General features: G+C 41.5%; 1 protein-coding gene across 3 annotated transcripts in view; it reads left to right on the top strand.

Moving 5' to 3' along the window:
- The window catches only part of LOC144818798 (phospholipid-transporting ATPase ABCA1-like), a 3252877-nt gene that overhangs the window by 1922663 nt on the left and 1302621 nt on the right, over positions 1-27593 (top strand). For all 3 annotated transcript variants that reach the window (XM_078676562.1, XM_078676560.1, XM_078676561.1), the window contains exon 28: positions 10954-10983. In XM_078676562.1, the coding sequence (XP_078532688.1) occupies positions 10954-10983 (30 nt within the window). The remainder of the gene's footprint in view (positions 1-10953; positions 10984-27593) is intronic.

The raw sequence follows: 27593 nt of genomic DNA, 5'->3' as shown, positions 1-27593 counted from the left end.
TGCTACAGAACTAAAAAGCAAAATGTAATTAAAAATTAATAATAATTGCTAAAAATTAATATTTAATTTAATATAATTAAATTACTTCCCACCCTATTCCCCTATAAACCCACAACCCGCTACAAAATTAAATTACGCAAAAATTAAATAACATAAAATTCATTACTTAAAATACATTAAACATATATTACAAACATTAATATACACTTTTCACACATATACTAACATACAAAACTCTTTAAAAAAAATTATATTATTAAAAAATCGATATATTTAATGCCTATATTGTATACTTCGATATTTTGACTTCTATATTTTGAAAATCGATATTACTTACCTTAAATTCGATATTTCTAACCACTATATTGTGTCCATTCGATATTTTGTCCATTCTATATTTTTACTTCGATATTATGTCCATTCTATATTTTGGAATCGATATTATGACTGTTTACCGTCCCAAAAGCCCCTTCTTATTGTTATGTGTTGTGCTTACAAGAGGCCTTTATCCAGAACAAAAATGTCCTGACTTTCAAAGTTTGCTAACGGGACTCAGTGCTTAATGGAGAGGTTAACCAACATTCAAATGAGGCATCGTAGCCATAGGTTGCAGTGGCTGCTTCCATTTACCGATGGTGAGGGTCCGGGTCGTGGGAGGGAATGAAAAAAAAATTAAACAATTGGTCACTTGTTTGCCACCTCCGCCTCTCTGTTCCCTTCTCCCACTTCGTGGTCTCCAGGGCAGGAAGCAGGAACAGGAAGCACCCAGGCTTCTAGGCTTTCCTAAGCCAATCACAATATTGCAATTCCACCACTACTGTTCCATCTCCTCTGTGAGAACTCCGCCCTGCCACTTCCCAGCTGAGCAACAAGGGGAAAATAAAATGATAATAACAAGTTATTATCATTTTTATTTTTTCCTTTTTTTACCTGTTCAGTGAGCGTTACTTCCATACTCTCTAAAACTAGTAATATTGCTGAAATGGTTGCCACACACTCAATGCAATCTAAAGAGTGCTCCATGATACTTGTATTATTGCCCGCACTATTAAATACCATTGTAATTCATGTGGAGTTGCTTTTTTTTTTTAGAAATGAGCGACTACACTACTTTTCTCATTAGCTGGGATTCTGTCCTTGCCTTCCTTGTTTCGCTAAATAAACACAATTCCAAAAGACACATTCTGATCACGTTCTGATGTGAAATGTTGGACGCCGTCCATGGAATGTGTTCTTGCTGTAAATTCAGAAACTCCCAACTGTGATGTTTGTCTGTAAATCAAAGAGTTAATGACTTAGCTTTTTTATCTTAATGAGTTCAGGAAGATTATTCGACTGAAAGGGAAGAGCAGATGTTTAAAAGAGTTGCTGTGTATACTTAAAAAAAAGTAATTATGATGGAAGAAGGTGGAATTTAAACTAGGCTGTTCAATATTTCATGCATTTTAAAGTAAACCTACCTATTCTAATATCGCCTGTCTAATATATTATACCAGTTACATTCAAAGCGCCGGTTTACTGGGATATTAGACTGGCATAAGTGGTGGAAAGTTTGATTTATAGTTTGCTTCTTGGTGGCTGTAAAGTGAACAGAATTATTTATCCACTCCGTAGAATATTATAGAGAATGGGGACATCGGGCGACTGGCAATAAATCTTAATACAACAACAGAAACAGAACATACAAATGTAACTGTTGTTTGGAAATTGGTAACTAAAATATTTAGGGAAAATGGCAACAATTCACAAAAAATCAAATGGCGAAGTCACCTAATATGGGATGCCTCAAAACGGGGGGGGCGGGGGGGGGGGTTTGGGAAGGGGAATCGTAGAAAGAGGTTTGGTTTCTGGTGTACCTTTTATGATTGAAAATATTCTGTTTATTGTTTATTTTAAAGACTACAGCCGACACCCCAGATATTGCAGTAAATACTAAGACCAATCTTTCAGCTAAAATTACAATCCTGGCTAGAGCCTCAGATCCAGCACCTCTAATCTATACAGTTATAGTTTATATCTATCTAAACCTTGCGCCTGTGCCTTGCACTGCTTATGGCCTCACATGTTACATCACTCATGATATGATACCTTATTTCATCACCTAACAATAAGGTCACTTTAACCACAGTTTTTTTAGTGGTCTGTAAATTAAATGCTACTTGTGGGCTGCAGCACTCATTGAACCAACCACTAAAGTAGTACTGTAAATACCTGTCTTCATGCCTGCCACTTCAGCCTGGATGTGCAGTTTTAAACTACTATTTGCACTTAGAGACGTCCAAGGTACTTAAGGAGACCCTGGAAGGCATTTGCAAGCTAAGTAGCGCACCAGAAATAATAGAAATCTGATCCTCCCCAGATGCAATGCTGGTGGTACCATACACAGAGGTTGCACGTACGAGCTTAAGCTACCCATTAAATATTCCTATAGCGGCCACACATGGGTCTAACGTGTCTTGGGCCACCTAAGCCAAATGCACAGGGATTGGGTGCTCCCGCACCTACAATCGCTGCTAGGACAGAAATAGCGGAAACAAGTACCAACATAAGCCTCTCTTGCATCGACTCAACAAACAGGACATGCCTTACAAATCATCCTCTTGGTCCCACAAACAGCTGCCAAAACACTCTTTGGCCCCACGCCATCTTGCCCAGAAACTTAGATCAGGGAGGCTCACAGCACTGCTTAAATTGCAGTTTGAAGTGGGTCCTACAAACTAGCTCACCCACTCCACACCCGACAACTGCAGTGATAATGATAATCAGGCACGAACAGCTTCAAGACTAACATTCTAGTGACTCAAGACAGAATGAACCCACAAACAAACCCCCACCAGACCACCTGAGCTGCCACTGAGGCAAACCCATGCCCTTACTTTCCCTACACTGCACTGGAGTCTCTCCAGACAAGGGGAAGCCATTCATGCAGGTGCCACAGAACAGTTCATATTGGTCTTTATCCCACACTGCACCCAGAAAAGGGCTCTCACAACCTACTAAACAGAGGCAATCTCTTATGCCTATTCCAGCACATGCCAACACTGAAAGGCCTGTCCTTGGCCACCCTAACATCAGTAAAGTTCACTCGAATCCCAGAAACAGGTACTTTGGACTTTACTATAACCACAGGGCTGAGAGAGGACCTCAGGGACCAAGCGAGTCATGGATTTTTGAGGAATTGGACATAAAGCTGTTAAATCTCCATTTGACAAAATACCCCCATGTGCAAATGCCACAAGAGCCCCCAAGGCTGAATAGGACCTTACTGAGGGCTTGTGGGGTGCCACCGATGACTAGCTTCCAAGTGCAGCAAAAGTGGCAAATTTCCTAGAAGTATTTGCATCCTTAACCAAAGAAATGCAAGATACAGAGACAAGAGGAACCCAGAGGAGCCAGGAGGGGAACTTTCATTGTGGTATTTATGAGAACTTCTCCTAGCTGCTACCTTCCAGGTCACCTACAATCCCATAAATCCATGACAGACCCTAGGTTTTCAATTGCATTGTGGAAAATGTTAGGCTTAAGTCAATTCTGTCAAGCAAATCTGTGCTGGAATACTTGCATGAACCAATATTCTCCACCTACAGGAGAGGTGGCACTTTCCCCAACAGTTCTACAAGGCTTCTACAAGCTTTTCAAGCCAGAAAAATGTACTAACCTATTCGGCCGGCAATCGGGAGGTCTTTCAATCTTTGTTAAGCATACCGGCAAGATTGACGTTGTGCCCCTTGACCTAACATCTCTGGCTTTGCAAGCTGCAACAATTTCAGGGAAAACAATGTCACAAAAAAAACCTTCTCTTACTCAACAGTTATTAAAATGCACCCAAATACCTAAAACAGGCCACAACAGATCTTTATGACTGCTTAGGGGCCCTCCTTCTGGACTTCATCCCACAGGAATTTATGCTCTCAAGGGACTTCAATATCACAGGCCTGGAGAGAGTCAGCAACCGTGCCCACATGTTCAAAGAACAGGCAAATATTAACGACCTCCTGAGTACATACAAACTGAGCTATGACCCACATAGTAGATGACGCACTAAGAATCCTAGACCAGAACGAAACCTGCCTACTTATCCTGCTTGACTTATCTTCGGGCTTTGACACAGTCAAACATGATAATCTTCTAGATCTCTTGCAATACAGAATGGGCATATCAGGGTAAATAGGTTTACCTCTTTCCTCCTAACTAGATCCATAAGGTTCAAGGTCAACCAATCTTTGTCGACGACCATCCCAGTCACATTAGGAGTCCCGCAGGGCTCCTCCCTTTCACCTACACTGTTTAACCTATACATGGAGCACCTCACTGAGATTCTTGACTCTTCAAATATCCACTTTCACATGTACGCAGACGACACGCAACTATACTTAAAGATAAATTCTCCGGATTACATAAAATCTCTCAATCTAACTTTACGAAAGACTCAGTGATGATTGACTGAAAACCACCACAAACTAAACGCCCTCAAAACTGAATTCTTACTAATCACCCACCTAACCAACAGGCCAACTTACACGAATGGCTTAAGCAACTTACAGCGCTCAACTGCCAACCTCTTATAATTGATTCAGCAAAATCACTAGGAGTAACTCTGGACTGTAACTTAAAGTGCAAAAACACATCAGTGCTGCAGCAAAAGGAGCAAACTTTCAGATGAACACTCTGAGAAAATTAAAACCCCTCCTCTCAGTAAACAATTTCAAGCTGGCAGTCCAGGCACTAGTAATTCCCAGACTAGAATATGGTAGTGCAACTCTCTGTGGACTCCCTAGATCAACAACTACCCCCCTAAGAGCATCTCTCAACTCAGCGGCCAGGCTCATCACAGGCTCCAAAAGAAATAGCCACATCTCCTCTGACTTCAAATCGCTCAATTGGCTACCCTTCGAAGGAAGAATTCAATTAAAAATCGCCTGAATGACACATAACGCCATACATCACAACACCCCGAGGTATCTGGCCCAGAAACTGGAGCGCTAGCAACCTTCTTCTAAAGCCTCAAAGATTTGCCAAGAAGAAAACATATACCTGCACCTTCTCTGGTATTGTTCCAAGGATTTGAAATGCACTACCCCCAGAAACCAGACCTAACCCCTCAACTGCCTCCTTCAAAAATATATTTTCTCATGACAAAATTCACTTGAACATTGAATCGGACTCTTAGAACAACCAGCTGGAACATACAACATTATTTTGAAATGCTATGTTTCTTTTGTACATTGTCTCTTTTGTTTAATTACCTCACTTGTAAAGCACTCTGATACCCGCAAGGCTCATGTTTTCGGTATAAAAAAGCTTCAAAATATATAAATCTCTGCTGAACAAACATTTGTGGCTCATGATCCTCACTGTAAGTCTCCTCTTCATCTCACCTTCAAAGTAATCTCAACAATCAACTGCATCTTCTTGTCTGAATCCTTAGCAAGCTTCCTCAAAAATGTTGAGATGCCCAACAGGCCAGAGAGTGACAACAATCCCTTGACTCTGTCGATGTAAGTGCTCCCATGGTAGCTAATTGTGGGGTATTTGGATCTTCTTCTATGGGTGCTGAAGCAATGAAGCTAGTCAGGAGGATCAAATGAAGGATGACAGACACCTCAACGGTGGTAAAGTGGTTCACCAAGGTGACTATGGACCCAAATATCACCCTGGCCAACAGGCACCACAAGTGGGACAGACCGGCCAAGGAGTTAACAGACTTCCAGCATGCAACCTGGGCCCGCAAGCAACACTCATGGGTGAAAGGGAATGAGCACTTCAATCAGCAGTAGCACAAGGCCATTGTCACAGCACAGAGAGTGCTAAGAAGGTCTCTGACCATCCACAAGCTTAATCTTACTGCTAAAACTGCAGTGAACATTGTCAACCTGCACAAAGAACACAAAAAAGTAACTTGGGAAGGCCTCAGAAGAACAGGAATGGCTAAAGATGTATTGAATGCTCCAGGAAACAAGCCTAACCTGCTTTTGGAATTAAATCAATAAATTAAAATCTGTAAATTCAACCTGGAAAAATAGAGTCCTTGAAAGAGCCTCGGTGAGACATGAAAAAGTGCTACTCTCTGGCCCGCCAGCCATACCAGATCACACAGACAAAGGGGGATTAGTACATCACTTCATAGGGATTCAGCAGGTTTTACCTACGCCGGCCCAGGTCTCCAAACTCATTTGGCAATGAAAAATGATGGAGCACCAGTTCCCAACAGCCTTCCGGCTGGAATTTTTAAATGTGTCTCGGCGGACAGGGCAAAGGTGTTAACTCCTCTCTTCAATCAAGATTTCCTCTCGGCCTAGGTTCCAGACACTTGGCGCAGCTGAAACCTGACAAATCCAACTAATTACAGTTTGATAGCCTCATTAGATCTAGAGGCCAAAGCTTTTACTTGATCACTACTTAAACAGCAAGAGGCCTGGGTCATGGACAATAATGTCTTCCATTCTTCCAGGCAGGGTTTCGAGCAGCTGCGCCAACTATAGATAACATCAACACACTTGCTGTTCTGAGTCACCAAGCAGCCCAAAAAAACAGCCACCACTCTTCTGCTGCTTCATCAACTATAGTGCAGCTTTTGACAAGTTAGGCTGTCCCATATTATGGAGAAAACTAAACTTGTGGGGCGTTCCCTCAAAACAATTAAGAGCTAATAACTCTTTGTCTCCCATACATGGGTCCAATTGAGAACCGAGCTACCTACTGTCACCTCCAAAATCACCTCCCAAAGACGGCCTGAAGCAGTGTTGCATCCTTGCACCCCTTCTCTTCAGCTTAAATACAGCGGATATGGGCAAAACCTTGGAGAGGAGCTGTCTGGCTCCCACAAGACAAGGCTGTTTTAACCCACGCATTCTGCAATATACAGACAACATTGTATTAATGGACTCCACCAAAGTTGGTATATCATGGCTATTGAGTAGTCTCCATGCATACAACGAAAGAAACTACCTAACAGCCAACCACGATAAGACCAAAGGCCTAATTTTCGGCCATCACAAGAACAATAAATTTCAAGCATGATGCATGGGAACCACGGACATTAAAACAGCAATGAAGTTCAACTACCTGGGGGTTTGGTTCATAGAGACCTCCAAACCCATATCCCACATAGCCGCACTGAAGAAGAAAGCTGCTGCCATCACATTTGGTCCCACCTGCTTCAACAACAAATTAGAAAGCGCCTCCTTCACTCCAATCATCAAGGTTATGAAAGCTACACTCCTCCCAGAACTACACAATGGACACCAGGCTTTTCCTCGGGACTCTGCCCCCAGTTTAGAGCATGCACAGTGCTCAGGGTATATGAATATATTTCAACTGCCTGATAGCTTTGCAGGTCTACAATTTGCCTCGAATTTGGCTTGTCAAGTTAAATGCTAACCTGCGAGTCTGACACCTTGAAATACTACATATGCACTGTGAAAGCGCCCAGCAACTCTCTCAAAGCCTGATTGAGAGACACAATTGAGAGCCCAGGGAATCTTTGGTTTTAGCAACTACAAAAAACAATTACATATTTCCACATTAAAGCACAGGTAATCACGTGAGGAATGAAGAGAAATATGTAACGAGGTCCTACACCTACACTCCTCCAGAGTCAATGTATTAAACACACTAGGGGGTAGTTCCTCAAGGAAGAGACAAATTGATCCTATTACAGTGGAATCAGTAGTCCGGCCATGCAGATCGTGTGGGATCTGCGTGGTCAGGTCAAAGTGCTGTCACACACCTGGTGGGGTGTCATGCTTCATCATTGAGTGCTTCTTGTCATGCCGGCACTGCAATTCCTGACGGGCCTGTGGTGTTTTTGATCAAGATACGCCGTTTAATGAGTGCAAGTAAGGAGGTGAGGATAGGGTAGTGGGTGAAGTGTTGAAAAAAAGTCTAAGGGGACCAGGAGAGTTTTAATGGAGGAATGGTTCCCTGAACATATTAAAAACAGTGATGCTATCTATTGTTATGATGTGCCTTAATAGCTTACACGTGAAAGGAATATTTAGATTATATATAGTGAGATCACATTAAAGCACCAGCATTAAAACTCAACACCATCTTCTTTCCAATGTGGAAAATCATAATCCCCCGGCATCTGTGATTAGCTTCATTTCAGCAGGACACTGTTTCCATAAAGTCCTCAGCCATTCTGCTCCCCTGAACACCTCCCATCCGGTAGAGAAACCTCAACCATACCTCTCAGAGACCATCAACATATGAGTGTGTAGAGACATCTTGTATATGTTCTGCTTGGTTTGCCAATGGCCAAATTCAACCCGGCATGGGCCCACAAAGGAAAGGAGGGGGCATGCAGATTATGCAACTTCAAGATGTTCTTCGTTCACAAACTGTACATAGTATACTACCCCATTACAGGGGTGGGGTGAATCGGGAATATGACTGTTGGTTTTCTTTTTCAGTCTGTTGTACTTGGTTGTTTCTCTTCGTGAGTTAGCCCAGGGTAGTGCCACCATTCTTAGCAACTAATGCACTGTCCTCTTGCCCTGAAACCAACTAAGTACTTTACTCCATGGACACCTTTCAGCACTGGATGGGAGCATTGCCATTACCCAGGGCACCCACATCAAACTTGGTATCCTTTTCCCGTAAACTAATCCAACACCTTTCACTACCTATTATAACCACACACCACCTTACTTTTATCCTTCTCACCTTTCAGTATTAGCAACTCTAAGATGTTATCTAAATCAATCTCACCCCATTTGTCAAGGAGCATAACTTCAGTTTTGAGAAACTATTTTAATGGTAGAGTAAAGATCTCTTTTTAACAGTTGTATCTGGATGGTTGTGACTATTTATATTGTTTTGTATATAAATTGTTATGGTTTTTATCAACTAAATAATAAACTTACATTGACATTGAATTTGGTGCTTGCTTTATCCTATAGCAAATGTACTTTATTAATGATTTAAATCAAAAATATGACACAATGTTATCATGATTGGCATATGGATCATGGGTGCTGTATTGGGATTGATTGATGCTTTTTATATTTGTATCACTGAGTATGGACAATGGGTTTCTGGTGCTTTATGTGCATCAGAGGGCCATGTTGGTCCGGATGGTAAAGCTCAAAACTCAATAAAATGTCTTTTCTTTGAGTAATATGACCACATTGTCAGTACTTCAGAGTTGTGCAATGATATTTTAAGTCTAGTTACAGGCATGTTGGTCAACCTGTATTACATACATTGGTGTTTGAAATTTTCTTGTGAATGGAGGATTGCCTTTTCCCCATCATATGCCATTTCATTGGTACATTAGGCACATACACCCACACCTCACCAACAAAAGCTCCATTGAGATAAGTGTCTGGAGAAAGCATTCATGAAAAAGGAGGTGTATTGTGATTCTGTCTGCAAAATAAGGTCACTGGGCCTACTGCTCATAGGTAATCTGGAAATACCATATCTTGAAGGGCAGGTAACTGTGGAGCTCAAGACCTGGTTGATTTTGCACGCCCACCCATCCTATGAAATGGCATTATTAAATGAAATTACAAATAAAATGGTTCTTCATTTATAGTGTCATTGTGTCTGCATCATTTTTTCAATCACACAATCAAATACCCGGGTTTGATACCAAGAGTAAAATAGAAACCTAGGAAATCAAGTATTCCTGTTTTAGGACGAAATCCCTCAGTGTTTCCTCACTCCTTTTAATCCTGACTCTGACAGACAAAAAATGAATTTGCCCGCATGCCACGGAGTAAGTTTTAATTACATTTGTCACATTTTGTTCACATTTTGCATGCTCTACTAGCCTCACCACCCTGTTGTCTCCATAAGGTTTTCTACTATATATTAAAACATCCGAAGACCTCCTGATTAGAGAAGGAGTTGTAGCCTTCACCGTGATTTGCTGTCATGGTGTGAGGAGAATCCCTTTGATGAAACCTCTTGTGGGTGAGGGATTTTGTCCTAAAACAGGAACACTTCTTTATTATCTAGGTTTCTAATTCACCCTTGGTGTCATACCTAAGTATTTCCTTTTGCAATTATTTACTAATTCGGAGTGAATTTCTGGCAGTCTTTAAATCTCTTCTGGTCCTCCTTTTGTGTTTACTTGCATCAATCATTCATTATCCACTGACATTCATGCACTTATACAGGAGCAGAGACAGCAGAAAGTCAACTGCTTCCACATTTTCTGTGTCTCTAACTTTCTTCATGACCCAAAAGACTGTTGTTGGCTATAATGGCAGAGCGAAGTTCACCAAAGGGCAATCCAGCGGTGGCAAATTCTTCCCTTCACGCACTTAGCAAAGTATTGTCCAAATAAATGTTGCACCAGCTGAGAATATGAACCTCTACAACCCGCCATACAAAATTATCGCATTTTTAAAACTTTGCCAGTCTGGTGCATAGACTATAATACAATAATCAAACAGACTGATAAATAATGTTCTTCTTTCCTGTAGTTTGATCCAAAAATGGCAATGCTGCAAAGTAGTAGAAACATGAAGATACTAATATAGCGCATTTTGATTAAGGAAGTCTATGAATTATGATAGACTGATTGCATAAACATTCAAATATGGATAAACACTAACACATTTTTAAGTGAAGCAGGGGCAGTTATTTAAAAAAAATCGCACTTTAAGGCCGTTTAGTCACGCGCTTATGGCCTACAGCAATGGTAATATCAGGAACTTAATACCCGTCTGTCAGTTAGGCGTTTTCGTATATCAGTGGAACTGGAAATGTGTGTGCGATTACAGCAAATAAACTAATCATTTAGCATTTCCCTGCAAGTTATATCTAAAATTGTTGCCTGTGGCTTTCTGTGACCTTTATGAGCAATTGAAGTAACTCTGAAGCAGTCGTCATTAAGGTTGTGAGGATATAGTTATTTACATCTTTACACAATTTCAGCTTCAGAAAACGTGCTCGAAAACCTACTAATTTATATTTTCTTTTTCTCCCTCCATTACCCAGGCAACAAGATATTCTTGAACAGAGTTGAAGGTATGTGTGTATTATTTTTGACGTTTTTTCAGGCAGTCATTGAACAGTCAAAAGTAGAATTGATGGCAGGGAGCAAGATTTCGGGGGCCCTGGGCCAACCGTATTTTGGGGGCCCTTGTTCGAGACAGCTTTGAATTTATGATCCAGTTTCACGCCCTATTTGCCCACTGCACAGGCATACTGGTCCAAACTGTAAATCTGTTTATCTGTTTTCATCTAATATTCAGGGATAGTGATGTGTGTTTTTTTTATTATAATGCAGCAAAAATTCACTTATATTATTGCAATTAATCTTTGAGACACAAGACTCCTACTGCTATCCTTGCCCCCTCTTTCAGTAGCGAGGCTCACTTCAAGGCTCTATAATGCAAACAGGTATGTGAGATGCACTTAGCAAGAAACAATGAAAAACAGTTGTAAGGTAGTGAACATAGGTGCTAGTTCGAAGAGAAAAACGAAAACCCCAAGTTGCGCTGGCAACCGTGTGTAAGTCATTATTTTTTTGCTGAATCACACCTTTTCGTTGAAGAAGGACATTCTGTAACCTAATATGAAACGCGTTTGGCTAAGCCTAATTTCGTGAGTGCCAGTCCTGTTCTATGCCTGTTTGCAAGCTGCCGAAATAATTAAAGAACTTTACTGTCTGTCGGTGGCTTCTCTCCTTTGGGCTACCTGTGATGTTGGATGTTTAGCGGTGTTGCCCGCCGCGGAGCGGGCGGCTAAAGCCTGTTCAGGGGTTGGCATGAAGGAGGCAGGATGACGGCGCCAGCACAGGTGGGACGCTGTCATGATGTTCAGGCTTTGCAGCTATAAAGCGGGACAGACTTTTGCACAGTACTGGGCACCAACCCACTTGTTTTTTGATTGTGGTTTACTGGCGATACTACGGAGCTGTCCCACATGGGAGGACCTCGACGAACTGCATGTACCAGAGGGCCATGCGAAAGGCCCGCCCACTTGGGCAGGAACATTTAAATAAATGAGCGCGAGAAACATTGCTTCCTTTTATTTCGCTACAACACTGCCACTGAGGAAGGGAAGACTATTCCTGAAACGCGTTTGGCTAAGTGTAAATTCGTGAGAGCCAGTCCTGTTCTATGCCTGTTTGCAAGCTTTTTTTTATTTTTTATTTTTATGTATTTTTATCATTGCAGGAAGAACATCTTCATCAAATTTAAATACAAAAAGAAAGAAAATACAATTTCTCCTTTAACAGCTAAAGCAAAAAATAGACTTATATAATTACAAAAATACTTTTTAGCACAGCATAGTTACAACAACAGATTTAACACTGGTCTCTAAACATATTTACAGTTCAAAAAAAGTTACCCAAATTTTTTCTTTCTTTTTCAAAGCGTTGGGTCCTCTAAGTCTTGCTAAGGAGAGTTCCATAACATTAATTTCGTTTATCAAACTCCACCATTCCATTACGCTAGGAGGATCTTTTAAAATCCAGGATCTAGCTATGACTAGCCTAGCACATGCATATACTATAGTTAGTAGATCCCTATGCTGACTAAGGTTATCTTGAAAGTCGAGTAAGATCAGCTGTGGCGATATCGGCGGAGTATTAATTTGCTTCCTCGACAGAATGTCAGTTATCCCATTCCGAAATATAGATAACTTCGGCTCGATACCTGCTGCTTCCATATCGCATTTCGGACACTTGGTACGATCATTAGTCTGGTTGCCACGTGTCCAGCTGGCTATTCTTTGTGGAGTATAGTATAGCTAAGTAACTGTACGATATAGCTGGAGCCTCAAATTGGAGGATTGGACTACCCGTTTTATTTGGCATAATGAGGCTGATATCTGTTTAGGGTTGATGTTAACTCCTAGTCTGGATGACCATTTAGCCGCTAGTTTCCCACTATCGTCCCTTTTGCTTGCAATCAAATGACCATAGCTTAGGCTTATAAGTGATTTAACTTTATCTGAGTAGAGACATGTTAAAGAGTCCGAATGTGATACTTCTACAATCCTCATCTTGCGGAGTAGAAAATCCCTGATTTGGATATATTTAAAATACATATCATCATTTAATTCAAATATAAGTTTAAGTATGCCAAAATCTAGAAAACCATTCGGGCCATAAAGGTCTCCCAGAGTGGTAATTCCATGCCTAGCCCATATCTTCCCTAAACCGTCTAAAAAAATACCAGGTAGCCCAGGATTACCCCACAGTCTAAGCTCAGCCTTATAATAAGAAATTTTTCCTAGAGTCATGATTTGGTCCCAGATTTTCTTGATATGCCTTGCGGTCTTAAATTTAACTCTTTTGAAATAATTAGGATCGTGTACACGGAATAAGAATTGGTTGCAGTCAAGTCGCAGCATGTAATGGTGGTAAAATAAAGAACTCTCATTTTTCAGCAAGCTTCGTATACGTTGGAAAAAAAGTAGCAAAATAATATAGTCTAAAATCAGGAAACATCAAGCCTCCCTTTTCGATTGGTAGCTCCAATAATTTGATAGATCTACGCGCTTTTTTATAGCCCCACAGAAAGCTACTACAAATGCCTTCTAGTTTCTTTAAAAAAAAGTTTGTTAATTTGCAAGGGGATTGATCTAAATAAATATAATAATTTGGGCAGGATCTTCATTTTAATTAAACTAATACGCCCCACTAGGCTGAGCGGTATCGTGTGCCATTTTTTTTAAAGAGTAACGTAATTTCCTTTAACATGGAGTCATAGTTCATAGTTATCACCTTGTCTATGTTAGCTGCCAACTTAATTCCAAGATATGTCACACTTTGACATAAACCCAGAATTGGTTCCAATGGTTTATAGTTAGCAATAGCTTGTGTCTTGCTTACATTAAGTTTATAGCCGGACACATCTCCAAAATTTCCGGCCTCTTGTATTATTGCCGGAATTGCTGTAGCCAAGTCAGTAGTGTATATCGCTATATCATCTGCAAAAGCAGTTATCTTCAGACTTTTACCACGTGTTGTGCAGGTATAATGCTATCCTGAGCTGTCAATGCATTTAAAAAAGGCTCCAGAGATAGCGCAAAAAGTAGAGGGGACAGAGGGCAGCCTTGCCTTGTTCCCCTCTCAATCAAGAACGTAGCTGACTCCTTTCCCCCATAACTGATCTTCGCCCGTGGTGTATCATAAAGCGAGCATACCCAATCAAGATAGGGGCCCTCGATACCAATCTTCTTCAGAACCTCCCACAAATACTCCCACCCCACTCGGTCGAATGCCTTTTCCGCATCTAACATTACCATCCCGAGTGGGGTGAGAGTAGTTGAAGCGACATCAAAGGCTGTGACTGCCATATTTACATGGGCTGTCGTGTCTCTCCCTGTCACAAAACCATGTTGCTGGAAGTTAACGAAAACTGGCATTATAGGGGCTAAACGTTTAGCCAAAATTTTGGCAACAATTTTTACATCAGAGTTGATTTGCAAGCTGCCGAAATAATTAAAGAACTTACTGTCTGCCGGTGGCTTCTCTCCTTTGGGCTACCTGTGATGTTGGATATATATATATATATATATATATATATGCATATACAAGTCCGCCTTGTTCACTACATCATATATATATACACGCATACAAATATATATATATATATATACACTCACACACACACCCACACACACACACACACACATATATATATATTTTTTTTTACGACGCCGGAAGGCGAAACGCATCTTTCGGGGGGTGAAGGGGTCTGCAAATAAACATCGTTCAAAAAGGATACTTGTGTGCTCTCCGTCTGTCGGCGTTACAAGCTGTGCATGTTGGGATATATATATATATATATATATATAAACACCAAGTCCTCAGCACTGCGAACATTCAGCCACAGCAACAGAAAACACGGACCCTCAGACTGCAGTTAGGTAGGTTTTATTTTCCCCTCAGGCGACGCGTTTCGAGCAACTTGTGCCCTTGATCATATATATATATATCTATATATATATATATATATATATATATATATATATAGATATATATATATATCAAAGCTCCAAAGTTACATCGGTGATCCCGAGGCATTTGCAAGCGGGTGCAGATTCCCGCGCCGATGTACGCGGTAAATAATCAAAGCTCCAATCGCTTCCGTTAAGAAAACGTTTCCACGCACTCCAGGGGTAAGCGGCAAAAGTTTATTTTAGCCCACACACAAGTGTAACAGACGCGTTTCGGACACACAGTCCTTCGTCAATTGACGAAGGACTGTCTTACCCCTGGAGTGCGTGGAAACGTTTTCTTAACGGAAGCGATTGGAGCTTCGATATATATATATATATATATATATATATATATATATATATATATATATATTCACTGAAAAAACCATAGGTTATAGACCATATATAGTTAGGAATTAGCATTTAAAAAACCTTATTTTACTCACACAAAACCATTGAAATTCCATATATAGTTAGTTGCACTAACTATATATCGCGCACCCGCAATCCACTGCTGATCATGTCACATATTACATCATTCATGACATGGTCAGTGACATCACTGATGACATCACTGATGACATCTCAAATGACATCACTGATGACATCACTGATGACAACATCCAGTGACTGTATGTTTCTGTAAAGTTAAAATATGTCTTACATATTGAAGAATGAGTGGATGCATAAGTGTCTGGATGAAGGATTTAGTAGGTGCGTGACTGACTGTATGAGTGAGTGATTAAATGTGTCTCACTGAATGCATGGGTTAGTGACTAAACTGTCTTAATTTGTGCATCATTATGTCTGTTGTGATGTAAACTGCTGCATGTGTTGATCATTAGCTATACGAGAGGCTATATGTGTTATTAATTGGTTGCCCAAGTATTTCTATGGGAGATTGAGTTTGTGTGGGGGTGGCTGGAAGGTGTGTGACTCTATGCATAGATGTGTGAGCAGTTTATTCACTAGGTGTATGAGTTCAAGACTGCATGTGGAAACAGCTACATGGGCAGTTGACTGTGTGCATGAGTGTATTGATGAGTGAATGGATATCTCAATGCTACATGTCATAGTAAGTACATATGTTAAACACAGTACATGTGAGAGTTGGCATATATAAATAACAGTGCATGAGAGCCACTGAATGAGTGAGTGGTTGTATCGATCATTGTGAACTTGTACCAGGGATTGTATAAGAGAGTAAATATGTGTTAGTATATGTTTCAATAAGTAAGGTGTGTTTAACTGTATAGTTGAAGAAATGGAGGTGAGATTGTTTCTTTGCATGACTGACTGGGTGTGTGAGTAACTCCATGGATGAGTGGCAGTGTGTGAGTGTCTGTATACACTGAGTGTATCTAAGGTTATATTAGAGTCTGAAGAGGTTTATCGTATTAGCACAAGAATGATGTCAAATGAGATGTCATCAGTGATGTCATCAGTGATGTCATTTGAGATGTCATCAGTGATGTCATCAGTGATGTCACTGACCATGTCATGAATGATGTAATATGTGACATGATCAGCAGTGGATTTCGGGTGCGCGATATATAGTTAGTGCAACTAACTATATATGGAATTTCAATGGTTTTGTGTGAGTAAAATAAGGTTTTTTAAATGCAAATTCCTAACTATATATGGTCTATAACCTATGGTTTTTTCAGTGAATTTCAATGGTTTTTTAATAGCAAATATCATAAGCTGTCGAATGTCAAGTACGTGGTAAGTAAAAACATTTTCGTGTTTATGCACACTGATCTGCTTTGAATGCTGCCCCCCACCCCTCATTTCTATTAGGAGTACTCTCTCTTTGCAGATAGTGAAGGGTAGTTAACGCAGGCCTTTGCCCCCGTTGCCCCCGTTGTAATCCGTCGTGCCTGCTTCTCTCTCCATTTGATTGATTGTTCTCTTTGGTTCATTCTCTATTTAAAAACAAGCACAGAGTCGCAATACTCTGTTTAGTCTTTGCAGATAGCGAAAAATCGTGTAAAAAAACAAAAGGAATCGAGCAAAATCAGTAGGCCACTAATGGGATCTCTTTTTGACCTCCCTAAAATAGAAACATTAGGAACAAGCTGTTGATAATACCAATGTGTATGTACATAAGCGGCGTTCATTTGTGTTCACAGTACCCCTTGTTGATTGTTTGAATCGAGCATTGAATTGTTCGAAGTTGATTCTCTTAAGAATCTTCTCTGCCTGCAAACGAGGAAGAATAGGAATATTCTCTCTCCCTTTGCAGATAGTGAAGGGTAGGTAACGCAAACCTTTAACACGTCGTGCCTATTTCGTTCCTCATTGATTGATTGTTTCCCCAAACATTGACTGTTTGGGAATTGGTTCTTTTTGGAGGTATTCCCTGTTTGCAAATATACGTAGGAAAATCTTTGCAAATAGTGAAAGGGTACGTAATGCGGACCTTTCTCCCCCGTTGTAATCTGTCATGCCTATCTACTCCCCACTGATTGATGCACCTGTTTCACCCGGACCATTTACTAGAGATACGTCATCTGGCCCGACCAGAGAGCACCCCTAGTGAAAAGGACATATGCAATAATAACGAAGTGATCACTGTATCCTGTTAACAGAAACTTTAGCATGAAACAACCTGGAAAGAAAAGAATAGGAAAACGAAAATCAGTAGGCCACTGATGAACATGAACTTTTATTAAACAACGAACAAAGAAACGATAACATAACGTAATGATAAAACCTATTAATGTCCTAGAAACAAGAAAACGTTAAAATATGCCAGTGGTGAGAGACCAGAAAAACAGTAAGAGAAACCAAATTACCCCTCGCTGTCCCACCGCCTGCCACACCAAAAAAATCGATAGACTAGGGAAAATGCAAGTCAGTAGAACATCCGCCCCCACTCTGGAAACTTCCAAGGTGGGGCAGGGTTGCGGCTACGCCCAGCCGGGAGCAGCCCATATAAGGCGGGTCCTGCTGCCACGCCTCGGCCAGGAGATCCTAACGTAGGGTGTAGCCGGAGGAGAGGCCGAGGCCAGCGGGACCCGGCCAGGGGATTGCCTTTACAACGCTGAACAGTTGCAGGGGGGGGGAATGTCTCCTCGACCCTCCCCTCTCTCTCCCAGTCCGGCCGCGGTGGCCCTTGAGAGTTGCAGGTAGTCCCGCCACATGCTTTTCCGGTCCGGCCACCAACGGTCGGGGGGCCGAGGCCGACGGGATCCGGCTGCAGCCGATAAACCAAGAAACCCGTTCATGGGGCCAGAGCCAGGGGCGTCCGGCCGACATCTACCGGAAGCCTGGCCCAAAGACGGACGGGACACTTCTTCTTTCTTGAATAATGGCTGCGACAACACTGGGGGGGGATGTCTTGCACATGCCTCCGACCCCCCCCCCTCGTCCTCATCGCCTGGTCCGGCCATAACAAATCTCAAGCGAGACGCCGTGGGGTGCACTGGGAGGGAGAGACGGTGCGAACAGGCCTCTCCCGCCTCCCCAGGTGGAGGCTTCCCAGCTGCACCCTCAGCGCTCCAGGCGCCCGGAAAAGCGTTCTTCCACTGTGGCCATGCTGCAACGTCTCGCCCGGCAGGGTGGAGCCCGTCCGCTCATTTGACCCCGCGATCGCCAGTAGCTACCGAACTCTCAAAATGGCGGTCGACCTGGCAAGAGCGGGCCCAGCATAAAGAAATGGCCCGGTCACTGGTTGACTCCACCACCGTAGTCCTCCACGACCTTGAAGATTCTAGAGGAGCCGCGGGAGTCTCCGACCCCCGATGGGGAATGACTGCCATGATCGCCCGTGGAGTGACGAAACTGTATCCGCGGGACGTCGGCACTCCCATGCTGGCGCCAGCCTCACTTTGAATTACTAGAATCCTGCAGACCTCAGTTCCGGTGAAAGCACAGTGTGACCCGGTAGGAAAAATTGTTGCACCCCCTCCCCTTTTTGACTGATAGTTCAAACCACCGATCCTTTCCTTTGCCCTTTTAACGGAACTTTGGACTGCCTCCCCCTCTTTTACATTTTCTAGAGAAAACAAAACATTAACCACTACATTAGCATAGCAGTTGACACCAGAACTGTTTTCAAATTGAAAACCAACAACATCTTCAACAGAATCCTTTTTGTTTCTGCTGTGACCCTGCTACAGCACAGGCATTGTCCCCAGCAGTAATTCTGCAATGCCGGTAAGAATAGCTGTGGTGCCTACTGGACTCACTCACCCCCGCGGCGCCCTACGCCGTTATTTGCTGGGCGGCAACTTACTAGACATCACTTTCGTGCCATCTAGATTTCAGCGCGTTCTGCTGCCTTGGAACTATTCGCACAACAGACTGCTACTGACGACCCACCCCCAGGCAACATCTTCTGAATTTTCATAATTTGAAAGAACTAGTAACATGTCCTCATCAGGAATTCAAAAGAAATTGCCACGGTCTCTTCGTTGTTTAAATGTTTTTACTGTTTTTGTTTTGTTGTATATATTTATATGTTATTAAAGTTTTATATTCCTACTACTTTGTTGGAGTGCTATATATTTTTAATGTGACACATAATTGTAAAAACTTTGATGTACAAAGAGTCATTCCTGGAATCTTCCGCTTCAGGCTCGGTCCCCTCCCCAATCACAATACAGGATGGTTTTCAGATAGTAGGAACACGTGTGGTGTGACGGATCTCATCGGGTGTGGGCCTTGATCTACTATAACTCCTTTGAAGAGGGGTGATTCTTTACAGCTGGGGCCATAAACTACATCTGCAGGGCTAGGTGATAGCCTGGACAATCGGACACAGAGGAAGAGGAGTGTCAGAGGGTGCGGTAGTGAATAGGGCGAAAGGGAGGTGTCGGGCGGGCACAGAGTGTGATTTTCAGGGAAGAGCAGCGCAGATGGGGGGAGGTTTATTGCCGATGCATAAGACAGAGAGCGGGGGTGACCAGTGCCTGGGGAAGATGCTTGTGAGGGTGGGGAGCCATGCTACGAATCGACAGCGTGCAGAGAGTGGGTCTGGGCAAGGCATCTAAAATGTATGCCGTGCACGACAAAAGTGTGGCATTTCAAAAAAGGCAAGATGGCGCAGACAATGTTTTTCAACACTTCCTCATTTCCTTCGAATCGAACGTTAACAGACGTTGGTGCATATTACCAAAGTTAAGCGATATTTATCGCTAACGATGCTTACCAACGAATTTTTACCGCTAAGCATCGTCAGAAATTATCAAAGATAAACCTTGCTATTATCAAGGTTTATCGCAAATGCGATAATAAACGGCCGCAATGCATGAATATCGCTAAAAAGTCAGCGATATTCATGCATTACCGAGCTAATGCTCTTAGCCATGTTATCCACCTCCCATTGGATAACATGGCTAAGAACTGCTCAGGGCAGGTGTTACTTTTTGGAGATATTCGCGCTTAGCGCGAATATCTCCAAAAGTTGGTAATAGGAGATAGATATCTTGCATGTTGTAATGCAAATTATTGTGGTATATGGAACTCATACCATAATCTCTCAGGAAAGCAGAAACTGATCCTTTTGGGACCGCCTAAAAAGGCCTAGGGGGTGAGGGGTACTCTACTTTGCCCCCTTTTCACGTTCCGAACTATTTTATTTTACTCTCTTCTGTAATTACACAAAATAGCAGCGATAAGATGCATCGGAGACACACAGTGAGAGAAAGGAGGCCGTAGATGAAGAAGAGATGTCAAATACACATTGGAGATAATATAGTGGCAGAAGGGAAGTAAATATGAGTAAACTTACCATGTAACATAAAAATGTTGCACTCTATACTATAAGTCTCATTTTATACTACAATCACTTCGCTACAACCTCATGAATTAAAAATAAAAATGAATAATGTCTCAAACAATTTTTGATTTCTAAATATAAATTTATTCTTCAGAATTTTCTAAATGTGAAAGAACTAGTAACATGTCCTCATCAGCAATTTCCTCATGAAAAGTCTGCAATGATGATTCTTGTAACTCTATGGTCTCCAAACATTCGATAAATTCTCCATCAACAGATTGATCAAAAAAATCATTCAAGTCATCTCCTCCTTGTGACAATATTTCATTATTGGTGCTGTCAATTTCAATCAATGTAGTGGAATCATTCAAGTCATCTCCTCGTGACAATATTTCATTATTGGTGCTCTCAATTTCAATCAATGTAGTGGAATCATTCAAGTCATCTCCTCCTTGTGACAATATTTCATTATTGGTGCTGTCCATTTCAATCAATCTAATGGAATCATACAAGTCATCTACTCCTTGTGACAATATTTCATTATTGGTGCTCTCAATTTCAATCAATGTAGTGGAATCATTCAAGTAATCTCCTTGTGACAATATTTCATTATTGGTGCTGTCCATTTCAATCAATCTAATGGAATCATACAAGTCATCTCCTCCTTGTGACAATATTTCATTATTGGTGCTCTCAATTTCAATCAATGTAGTGGACAATTCAAAAGAAATTGCCACGGTCTCTTCATTGTGAGCCATTTTATTTTGAAATTGCTTGCTGTAAATTGCAGAAAAAAATAATCACTTTCATTTATCGTTTTTAGTAATACATAATATAAAACTAACTTTATCAAGTATTTAGTATAACAGAAGGACTGCAAATAAATAACAGAAAACATTTTTCAAATTATCTTCAAGTGTACAACATAGTTCCCCTTACAAAGAAATTGCCACGGTCTCTTCATTGTGAGCCATTTATTTTGAAATTGCTTGCTGTAAATTGCAGAAAAAAATAATCACTTTCATTTATCGTTTTTAGTAATACATAATATAAAACTAACTTTATCAAGTATTTAGTATAACAGAAGGACTGCAAATAAATAACAGAAAACATTTTTCAAATTATCTTCAAGTGTACAACATAGTTCCCCTTACAAATTAACAACTCACCTTTTTAAAAGTAGGAGAAGTGTTAGTACTGTGTAAATCAAACACCAGAAATTCACCACCAAAAATTCCTCACAAATGTACCTCAGACAGTAGTATCACAAAATGGCTGTGGTTTCCTCTCATTTGACATATATACATAACCAATTAACTTTCATCACGCACAAATACAAAACCAAAGTAACATTTTAATTGGTTCTAAATTTCAACACTTTCAAATGTGTTTTCCCCATGCAATTTTCCATAGGACATTTACATACGTCTACAGCCTGAATGGCTGAACGGAATTACACCAAACTTGGCAAAATGGTACATCAAACCTAAGAGGTCAGGAAGGATCTACTATGCCCCCTTATGGTCATTTGCCCCTTCGCTTTGGCCTCCTCTTGTCTCTCGATCCTACCGAGAGACAAGATGGCGGCCGCTACGGACTGTTTGGAATGTTTACAGACGCCGGAGAACCAATCAGCTTCGCAAAGCTTCGTAACGCGAAAAGTACGCGAAGCGGAGCGCTGTTACAGATATATATCTTTTTCTGAACATTAATTTCTCAAAATCCACTGGAGCACATATATTGAGACCTAGCAAAGGCACATCGGGCTACCAGTCCCTAACATTTTGCCAAGTTTCGTGCAAATCCATTCAGCCGTTCGATTATTATTATTATTTTTTTTTTTGCCCCGCGGGGCCCTTTTAAAACCTCCACATCAAACCTAGGGGGTCAACGAGGATCTACTATGCCCCCTTATGGTCATTTGCCCCTTCGCTTTGGCCTCCTCTTGTCTCTCGATCCTACCGAGAGACAAGATGGCGGCCGCTACTGACTGTTTGGAATGTTCACAGACGCCGGAGAACCAATCAGCTTCGCTTCACAAAGCTCCGTACCGCGGAAAGTCCGCGAACCGGAGCGCTGCCCGGTCCGCTGTTACAGATATATATCTTTTTTTGAACGTTAATTTCTCAAAATCCACTGAAGCACATATATTGAGACCTACAAAAGGCACATCGGGCTACCAGTCCCTACAATTTTGCAAGTTTCGTGCAAATCCATTCAGCCGTTCGAGCTAAAAGTGAGGCCAACCGCCCTATGGGAAACTCAATGTTAAAAACACGTTTTGGGACCCCCCTTTTTTCTTGGCCCCCCCTTGACGAACCCCCCCCAAATTTTCAGGGGCTGCTCAGAAACAAAATGTGCCATTTTCCTGAAAATTTCAGCCAATTCCGTCCACAAACGCCAAAGTTATTAGACATAGAATCTTCAAAAATCCCATAGAGAAAAAATCCTAACTATATATACCTACTGGCGACCGCCAGTAGGTAATATATATATTATATATATATATATATATATATATATATATATATATATATATATATATATATATATATATATATATATATATATATATATATATATATATATATATATATATATATTTTATTTTTTATTTTTTATTTTTTTTGGAACAAATTAATCAGAGAACTCTGGGTAGTTTCTGAGTTTAGGTGGAGAACACTCTGAATTTGCCGATCTCAAAGTTCTGCTTTTCAGTAAAAGTTTTTAAGCATATGATTAGCACAGCGCTATGCACCCGAAATAGAAAGGGACAAAGGGGCATATTTACAAGCCCCTGTTGCCACGGGAACACCACATTTTACAACATTCCTGTGGCGATAGGGGCTTTGCTTTATTTACACGGCAGCGTTAAGCCTCTTAACATGGCTTTATGCTGCCATGTAAATAAGGCCCACTTTAATGCTATGCTTAGTATGAATAGGGAGGGCAATTGGTGTTGCTGCAGTTGGTCCACCACAACACCCATTGATTCTGACACTACCCACAATTTACATGGGAGGCATAAATAGGAGGCAGCACCAGAAATAAGACCGGGGAAAACCTGGTCTTACCCTGGCGGGTAAACAATGTTTACCCCAAAACTTTCTCCCCACGGGGAATCACAACCCGGTCGTTACAACGACCGCGTTATGATTCCGCATACCATTACTCCACAAGTCGGAACAACGACATGCAGAGGTGGGGGGATGTGTTGGAATTAAAATCCAACACCTTCCCTATTGTCCGCACAGACTGGAGTTGGAATAGTAAATTATACTATTCCAACATCTAGCGCCCCCCCCTCCACAAGTCGTGATTCCGACTTGTGGAGTAATGGTATGAGGAATCACAACGCGGTTGTTGTAACAACTGTGTTGTGATTCCCTGCGGGGAGAAAGACTGCGGGATGGCTGTACATATTCCTCTGGCGCAATGAGGAGAAAGGTTCCATTTCTCCTAGTTTTTTGCTGTTTTCATGTGTGCTCATTGTGAGCACACATGAAAACAGCAAAAGGCCAATGATTGCTTATGTACAGGAAGGTCCCCCTTTCTGTACATAAACAATCATTTTAAAGAAATTCTGTTGTTATAAATGGGGTTTCTGGTTGGCACGAGTATGCACCTAAGCCAGGCAGAACACAGCACTCTAGTCCGGGCAAGGGAGTTACACACTAAAGATAACCCCTGCTCAGCCCCTTGGTAGCTTGGCAGAGCAGTCAGGCTTATCGTAGAGGCAAAGTGTTCAGCCTGTGCGCAACACACTCACACAGTAGAGACACTACGCACACCACAAAAGAGACTCCACACAAGGTTATATAAAATATCCTCTGTATTATTCATCAAAACAAATTAGATCACAATCAAGTATTACTGTGCCACTAGGCACTGGTCATGATATTACATAGACCATAAATCACTTTGTCATAAGGCAATGGTCATATTGTCACATGGGCAATAGGTACAAGAGGCACAGGTCATAGAAAGGTTAGACATGACATCAAAGTAGGCGCCCTGAAGTAAATACTCATTACTTGCACATCAGTCCAGAGACAGTTTGAGCATATCAGGGCATAAGGAAAATGCAGCAGTTATACGCTCTTGCCTATCACCAGATCTAATAGAGCCTCAATCACCACATTGCACTCGGAACATAAACCCAAATTACATGTGGATTAAAGCAAATAAATAAGAAACTATATCCATTCAGGATCATTTAGGTAAAAGAGTAAATCGTTATATAATAATGAATCATTGGATCTCAAGCCTTCCGCTATTGTAGGTAATGCATTGTATATTTTGGGCAGTCCAAACTGATGTTCAACAATCAGGATAAAAAGATTGCAATAATGCACTTTTTTGAACAGTTGCCATCAGACGTAGCTTCCTTGTACACCTTTCCAACACACCTTCAAAGTGCTATCGTTCAAAAGCTAGGGTTAATACTAGTTAAGTATGAGATGGTAAATCGATGTTCCCCAGGCCTTCAACTTTCCATTTTTTTCTTTGCATTGATACCTTGTAAGATTTAAGACGGTACGAGCTATTGTTCGTTGACCAGGGTCACGGGAACACATTAGGACTAGTTAACAAAATGCATGGTTTCAATCATGCCTTCCTTCTGATTCCCCACATGTGACTTAAAAACTTAGCGGTCACACAAACAAACAGAGATCTTGTACCAGTTTTTAAAATGCACAGGGCCACACTGTAGTCCTTAGTGCCCAATTGTTTGCATATGGGGACAAGCCATCTCCTCCTTGGGACTGAATATGCTTGGCAGCCAAACACGGCATGGCCTATTGCTTCTCTAGGGGCAGAACAGCATGGACAGCCTCTATTAGCAGAGGCGTTACGAAAGGAATTGTACCATGTCGAAATTGGATATAAAGCTTCCTATCAGCCGGGACCTGTATCAAGTCAAGGAAACTCTCCAGCGATTGCTGTTGTTTGAAGTCTAGAAAGTCTCCTGTTAGTCTTCCAAGGTTGCTGTTCTAATCTCATTTCAAAATACCCAATCCATGGATTTTAGTTTTTTTTTTGTGGGGAGGTCTACAGGATAGTTGCAACCTCCTATTAAGCCAATGCTTTTTAATAAAGTGTTCAGATTCCTTATCCACCCTATCTTCTTCTGTGTATCTAAAGTACATACTTCCTCCCAGGCCAAGGCATATGGATGCAGATCTGGGGTTGTGAGGAATCTCTGCCAGAAAAACGTGGACCTAATTTGCCCAGGTCCTTTATGGATTTGACACCCATATCAAATTTGAGAGGAAGTAATGGTGTGCTTGATGGAAGTAAAACTAAATTCCGCAAGTACCTGCTTTCAATTGCAGAGAGATCATCCATGTTATCAAACCCTAACAACTCTGCACCATACAGAGCACAACTTACTGCCTTGGTCTTATAAATATCTAGTGCTGGAGTGACCGGTTTGGTGTATGATCCTGAGTGTTCTTTTCTCAGGGCTCCTAGTCTAAACTTAATATTGTTCTTGCTCATGTGGGGCTTCCAGGACATTCCCTATGCCAGTTTTACACCCAGATATTCAAAGCTACATACCCACTCAAATCTAGTGTTGTCTAACGTAAAATAGCCTCTAAAAGTTTTATGCGGATTGAGCGTCATTAGTTTTGTCTTACTAGTATTTATTTCTAATCCCCTCAGAACGCTTTAAATTGGTTTTGTAGCGTCTGCAGCCCACTGGGCGTTATGGAGACAAGGAGCGTGTCATCTGAAAAGAGAAGGGTAGGTATCTTCATGTTCCCCAGGGAGGGAGCATCAGCTGGTATTCTGGATAGAAAATCCACCACCTGGTAAATATACAGCGAAAACAGTGTGGTGGGCCAGCACACAACCCTGTCGAACACCGCTTTTAACAGTTATGTGGTCACTTGGCCATGGTTACCCCAACGCACCCTGGCATAGTTGCCTCATGAAGTCGAACAATCAATGCCAAGATCTCCAGGGTTATCCCCATATCGCTCAGGACCTCCCAGAGTTTTCCACGTAGCACTAAGTCAAATGCTGACTTTAAATCTACGAAGGCGACATATGGGCTTCTTCTCCGCAAATCCATGGCTTTCCAGTAGAGGAGAATAAATCTAAAAACCTCTGCAATTGTCCCAGTCTTTTGTCAAAAGCCTGCCTGTAGGGGGGATAGTAGTACATTTTCATCAGTCATTCAATCCTGGATTCTAATTAAGAGAGTACGGCTGAACACCTTCTGGATGCAGTCTATTGGGCTAATAGGCCTATAGTTAGCTGGTTTACTGCGATCCCCTTTTTTAAAAACTGGTATTACTTCTGCTCCCTTCCATGACTCTGGGATTCGTGCTCCCCCTGCAATTGCGTTAAAAAATTACAGCATATAGTTTGACCAATTAGTTTTATCGTATTCAAACAAATCACCAGGTATTCCGTCTGGCCCCAGGGCTTTTGCAGCTACAATAGATTCGATTGAAGTTTCTATTTCCTCCTTAATGAAGATAACCCTTGCTAGGTGTTGTGGTAAATCTAAAGGAGAAATCCATTTGGGACAGATTGTAGTAGCAGAATAACGTCGGGTTGGCTTCCCAAGTCACCCTTTACCACCAAAGACAAAAACTTCCTATAATCTCTCATAGCACATGTCTCCCCAATTTGTTTCCACTTATCCTCGTCAAAGTTCCATTTGGCCTTCTTGATGGCTAATTTATAAGACCTCGTAAGTCGCGTACCAGAGGGAAGGTTTCTATTTTGATGGCTCTAACTAATTGATGCTTTAGAGATCTGTACTCACTTGAGAACCATGAGTTGTTCCTGGTTAGAGCCCCAGCGTTTTGATTAGTACGTTTGGAGCTGGCTACAAAATAAGTCGTGAGATGCTAAAAAAATATTGCGTGCAACCTACTAACATCTTCCACTTTGCTTGTAGCCACTGCAAGGGATTTGATCTCCAACAACCAGATCAATA

This window comes from Lissotriton helveticus, chromosome 2_1 (genome assembly GCF_964261635.1).
Source record: "Lissotriton helveticus chromosome 2_1, aLisHel1.1, whole genome shotgun sequence".
In the NCBI taxonomy this organism is placed as follows: Eukaryota; Metazoa; Chordata; class Amphibia; order Caudata; family Salamandridae; genus Lissotriton; species Lissotriton helveticus.
This window is presented reverse-complemented; position numbering and strand designations above follow the sequence as displayed.